This window comes from Hypanus sabinus, chromosome X2 (assembly GCF_030144855.1).
Source record: "Hypanus sabinus isolate sHypSab1 chromosome X2, sHypSab1.hap1, whole genome shotgun sequence".
Classification (NCBI taxonomy): domain Eukaryota; kingdom Metazoa; phylum Chordata; class Chondrichthyes; order Myliobatiformes; family Dasyatidae; genus Hypanus; species Hypanus sabinus.
The window spans coordinates 12,660,007-12,666,260 of NC_082739.1; the positions used below are offsets into that span (position 1 = coordinate 12,660,007).

Sequence of the window (6,254 nt, forward strand, 5' to 3'; positions counted from 1 at the left end):
GTGTGGGATCTAAGGCTCCTGTACCAACTTCCTGATGGCAGTAGCGAGAAGAATCATATTGGAATCGTATCGATGCAAAGGAAGATGGGTGGAGGTCATTCATCTCAGCCACAGGATATCTTTGCAGGTGTTCCTCAGTAATGTCCCCAGCTTAACAATCTTCAGCTTCATCAGTCACCTTCCTTCAACTAAAAGGTCAGAAGTAGGGATGTGCAACATTCACACAACTCAAAATGAAGTAGTAGTCCACATCCAAATGCAGCAAGACCTGGACAATCTCCAGGCATGAATGTCGCTTGTCACCTAAGGTAATGACAACACCCAACAGAGCAAAATCCAAGACCCTCTGTATATTCAATGGCATTACTATCACTGTATCCCCCGCTATCACTATTCTGGTGTTGTCATTGAGTCGCCATATACAAAGCAATTCCAGAAGCTATGCATGTTGCGGTGAGTTAACTCAACACATAACTACCAAAAGTCTATCCATCAATTTTGTCAATCTACTTTGCATTCTCTTATAAGTCACTTTATTTTTCATCTGAGCAGTACTGTGTGTACTTAATAATTTCATTTTTTTCCAGATACAGAGAAGAAACCAGAAAGCAAGTCAGACAAACATCCTCCTGATGAGTTGTAACCCCACCTGGGTCCTTCAGCAGCTCTATTTATATTACATTACTTTTTATGTAATGGACCACTTTGCCATAATTTAACAGACAATGAATTGTGATTGGAGCAGAGGTGTACATTTTTCTTTTATATAAAAAAAAGAACTGGATTTCCCTGTGACAGACTTTGTTGGAGAGTTTTACTTGTAATGCAGGTACAGTTCAAACAACAATTAGGGACACGTAGGAAGCAATGTATGCAGAATGGATGTTTGATGTTCAAAGGGATTTCAAAATGACCTGAGTTATTGGAAACTAGTGTGTATCTTGTTCTTGTTAATTTTGCTTCTTTTTCTCCTGCCTTTTTTTTAATGGTTTTAACTGAACCTATTGCACTGAATAGAATGTTAATTTTGCTTTAACTTGGAGTGGGATGTGGGTTTGGTATAAAACTGCATAAGTAAATCAAAAAGCAGCTTCCCTGGGATCTATTTTACTTGATAACATTTAAACAAAAATGAATGGCACCTCAAGCTGGCAAAATCTAACAATTTAATGTAGGTGAGGATAATGGCATTATTTAATACAGCTATGCTTCTGTCATTATCTAACCCATGGGGAGTATTTTTCTTGATGCTTCATAAACTGGCCTGATCTTTACAGTATTGTGTCCCAGGGTTCTTTCAGTGTGTCCCATATCAGCCAGTAGAATAGAATCAGAGCGGTAGTGCTGTCCTTTTCAACTTATGCACCTGGCCAATGATATGTTGATATCAATGCATTAACCCAGAATTATGCTGGGACATTTGATGCTTGTTGCATTCTTGGTGGGTAAAGGGAGTAAGACTGGCTCAGCTTCACTATTTGTTCTCAACCTTTGCGAATTGTTCTCTCCCCCCCCCTCCCCCCCCGTAATGTCCATCAAGTCACCTGAAGTTCCCAGTGTGTGATTGATTTTGTAATACCAGTTTGACTCGGAGACAAATCTCTTAACGTTAATCGTTTAAAATGAAGCCTGTTGCAACTACTTCCAGTATATGTTGCTATGTAGGTTTAAAAAACACCCTGGATTATCTATCTTGTTTGTTGTTCACTTCTAATTTGTATTGTAAAACAAGTTTGAATAGTGTACTTGTATGGATCTGATGTCAAGAAGCCCTGGGCTAATGGTCAACATCTGAATTTTTAGAACTGCCAGTCCAAGTTGTGGATTCATTGAAAGTCTACTTTATAGTACATGTAGCAATGGAAAGATTGTTTTGCTGCTGGAGTGCTGCCTTTTGCCAGCTCTGAATAGATATAATATGTTCCATTAAGCTGCTTTATTTGGTCAGTAACCTGTGTATGTGTTTCTGTTTTGTGTTCAGAAATTAATAATTTGAGGTTATTCAGAGTCTACTTTGAGGTCTGGCAACTGTTGTTAAGACAGGGAAAAGTTCACCAGCAGTACCCTGTCCATCACCTTTCCATTACAGAAGTTTGTTGTTTTCTTCAACTGCATCTAGTTTACTGAAGGAGAGTCACTGGAGGCTGGTCTCCTATTGCCCAACCAACGGTGTTGAAGCGTCTCCAATTTTACTGTAACCCGGTTTCCTCCTCCAAATTGATGGCCTGAAACCTAATCTCATTAGATGAGACTGGATGGTGGTACCACTACAGTGGGTTTGGACTAAGGTTCAGTGCTTCATCACTGTGTTGCAAGTTACATTTTGGGTGGATTTCCCTCATGCACTTGGCGTTGAATGAATAATTTCAAAAATTAAAAAAAATTAAAATTTGGCAGATCTCTCTGCACCAGTTGGTGCTGCCTTGTGGTATAACCTGAATGCGGGGAGTCAAAAGTAAATTGGGACCAGTTTGAGAATCTGCTGGCTGCCATTTCTGCAATGAATGTTCTAAAAACAGTTAGACTCACCAAGACACCTATATGTTTATCTGCACTGTTCCCTCTCAATAAAATGAATTTTATGAATTTATTAATAGCTGGTTACACATTGTACTTTCTGTTCATAACCAAGCTGTGAGGATACTTATCAGTGAGATTGTATAATACTCTGAACTTAGGTAGAGATGTTTGTTAGTCTTTGCTGAACCCCTTGTTCTTCTGGTGTGAGTTCATTATCCTCCTGGACATTTCTAACAGGAAATCATATCTTCGGTTATTTAATCTATAAGCCCCATACCCTGTACTGTACTTCACTGACAACATACCAGCTGATACTTTGTGTATCTCCAATTTTAGGATGTGTCACTTATACACTGTCTGGCAACTAAGGAGTTATTTGACAAAGTTGGACCGATCTTAGTTAAAATTACTAGTTTTCAAACCCATATGATCATCTACCTTTAAATAACCTTTTGCATTATGTTGAGTGTTTACGTGAACTTGTTTTGGGTTGGATATACACTTGCCAACTTGGATTAAGTTATATTTCAAATTAGGGTGAACTAATCTATTTTACGATAATGAATTCTTCTGTTTAAAAAAATCCCTAATATTTCTATAACTTTGCAGGGTTATGACCTCTTCCTTTGATATTTTGCTTGCAAATATCTGCCTATACACGTGCATTAATCAATTGTAATGGATTAGGACCATGACCCAACAGTGAACAAAGTGACTTGTTCCTGTCAACTTCAGTCTGGGTTAAACATAGCCCACCTATCCAAACTACAGTACCCGGAACAAGACTCTCATTGTTCTCCATCATTGGAAGTAATCAATTGCCTATTTTTATGCCCTTTCTTCCTGGCCTGGCTGAAGTTCATCGCACCTTGTGTGCTACGGACTACCGCTTGCATTAGAAGCCTGAGAGATGCAGATACTCTGTTTTAAACTGTACATGAATGTAAAATAGTTTGTATTAAAGGGGATTGTGGCTCTACAATGCAAGATGGAGAAATGGGGAGAATAGGGATATCATCTGCCCAGTATTGCATATTCTTTTGAAAGTATAGCATTGCAATTCTGTGCCAATTGAAAGAATCATCCTGTCCATTAGGAAAACTTGATGTTACTGAGATTTTTTTTTTGACAGCTTGCTTTCCCGGTGTTCCTCAACTATTGCGTATAACGGCTTCATTACTCTTCCCTTGATTACCCAACTCCACAGTTTTGATACTATGTGGAACAGTATTACTAATATTTAGGAAATTGGGCCTTTCAGCTTTTAAGAATTTTTATTCAGTCTGTCTATGGCTCTATGGATCAGGTGTCCAGATGACTTGAAGGAAAAAGTGTTTTAAGGTTGGAGTTGAATAAACTGGCTGATAGAATTTATACTGTATTTTTCTAGTAATGCGCAGAGCAATTTCAATACAAAGTTTGCCTAAAATATTTGAAACCTGAAATTATTGACCTCTTGTTTTCATCTAGCCACAGTGGGAGTGAAGAAATAGTTCAATCAGCAAACATACATTAAAAAAAATTTCATTTGCAGTACAAGGCCTCACTTTGTTCTGCCTGGGTCATTAGTTCATCCAGTGGAGGTCTGGTAGCACTTGGTATGCAGATTGTTATGGCTTGGGGCAGTATACACGTGTATTTTTAAATAGGTAATATGCATCTGAAAATTCTGGCAATAAGAGCTTTGGTTTAAACTTGCAACTTGCATAAACTTGTTTTATTATGTTAGTTTCTAAAGTTACTTGGTAAAATGTTTCAACAGCTCAGGGCAATTGCATTACTGAACCTAAAATCTGGCTAATATTATGCAATTTGCAGGAAGCATGCTGTACCAGTAGTTATTGATCTACAGTCTGATAGTTGGTTACAAATAAACTCTACTCACGTTGCTGGTGTATACTTGTTCTTTCTATTACCAATGCATAGCATTCATAAGATAAATGAGAAAAAATGATGTCAGAAGCTATGGTAAGAGAATTTCAAAGATGCACAACCCTTTTTAGAGAGGGTGCTTGGAAGGGTGGGAAATTCACTGTGTATTAAATGGCTGAGATTTTTAAAAATATAAACAGTGCCCTCCCCACCCCACAGTTACACATTTTCTCATTGGAAGAGCCTCTCTCACATCCACTGTGATTAGACTCCATGTATGTTTGAATCAAGTTCCCTAATACTCTTTTTAAAAACTCAGTAATGCATACTTCCCTCCAAGACAATTGGCCTATTCCAGTCCAGTAAACCTCTCGGCACTGCTTCCAAAATATTTGCTTTCTTTGGTGAAACCAAGACTGTTGCAAATGTGGTATTGACAATACCTGAACTAACCTGAGGAATAACCTGCCTACCTTTTCTAAAGGGTTCCTATAAAATGTGTTAGTTTTACCATGTATAGTATGTGATTCATTGATGTTAACTCAGATCCTTCTGTAATCTCTTGCCATTTTTTTATTATTTCCTTACCAAGAAAAAAACCCTCTTCCCATATTACAGTCCACTTGCAGATGTTTGCCTACTCACTTAAGGAAGCCAAAACAAAATCTGCAGTGAAACTCTGGTAATCCAGATTTTGCTCACTTTTTACTCACAGCAGCCCACTATTTTGCTCTTTCTTTAAATTCAGAGGGTTCCTTGGGAAATTTTAGTTCTCTATTCTGTTACATCTAAAATATTAAACCTCGGTATTAAAAGAAGCATTCTACAATCCAGACAATCTGCTATTCTGGTACTCATGAGATCCCAATTGTTCTGGATTAAAACTTGTAATGTCCTCAGTCACAATTTACTTTCCCTTCTATTTATGCCAAACTATTGCAGTGTAAAAATAAACAAAGGCCCCCACAGTGATCCCTCTAGAAACTTGTACTTTGCCATCAAGATGACAATCCATTCATTCCAACCCTTGTGTCCTGTTCCTTTGCAATATGTTTCTTACACCATGAGTTTTAAATTCTCACCACAGCCTTTTTTGGCAATACCTTATCCAGTGCCTTCTGACGATCTATACTACTTTATCCACAGTACATATTATTTCAAATGTAGTTTTCACAAAACCACTTTGACTCAGCCTGATTTTGAACTTAAAGTGAACACTTTAAATAGGTTCTAACATTTTCATTACAACAGTTGTTGAGTTAACTGGTTTGTTCTGTTATTTTTTTAACCTTCCTGTTTGATTTTTTTTAATTAAATCTACTACATTTTATTCTAATGGAACCAATTCATCTGGCTATCCTAAGGCATTGGAATGAAATTCAAAGTCCAGAGTTTGGTACCTGTTCCCCGTGAAATAATTTTCCATATTTCTTTTGTGCTTTTGAATTGTGGTTCAATTTATGTTCAGGGGACGAGATTCTTTTCTTATCATTGTTTCATGTAGAACAAGTATCCATATTAATGTGTTGCTCTGTGCCCCAAGGAAACTGGCTCATGTGCTGACCTAATCCTTTTCCTAATTTGCATGTTTGTAGAGAGTAATATGTAAACTAACTTATAGTAATTACTTAGAGGGGGGCAGTGAAAAGGGGACATCTACAGACAATGATAGTGTTTATTTTAATCAGTGTCAGCACCCAAGAATGCTAAGTTATTTTAAATCAATTACATTCTTCAGGTTCTTGGCCTAGGCTGGAAGATGTAAAGGTGAGAAGACTTGATTTTGTATCACAGTATTTTTCAAATGTCAGTTAGTGCAGTAGAGTGGTATCACCTAGGTTTTTCAGATTGGTATAAATGTC

The 6,254-nt window shown here is 37.4% G+C and overlaps 1 protein-coding gene and 1 long non-coding RNA gene across 2 annotated transcripts in view; one reads left to right on the forward strand and one right to left on the reverse strand.

Moving 5' to 3' along the window:
- Positions 1-4,409, forward strand: part of hyou1 (hypoxia up-regulated 1) — a 42,552-nt gene extending 38,143 nt beyond the window's left edge. The window contains exon 25 of the mRNA XM_059956961.1: positions 588-4,409. Within this exon, the coding sequence (XP_059812944.1) occupies positions 588-643 (56 nt within the window). The 3' untranslated portion in view covers positions 644-4,409. The remainder of the gene's footprint in view (positions 1-587) is intronic.
- LOC132385150 (uncharacterized) overlaps positions 1-6,254 on the reverse strand; it is a 34,263-nt gene that overhangs the window by 26,589 nt on the left and 1,420 nt on the right. The gene's annotated exons all lie outside the window — the stretch shown is intronic.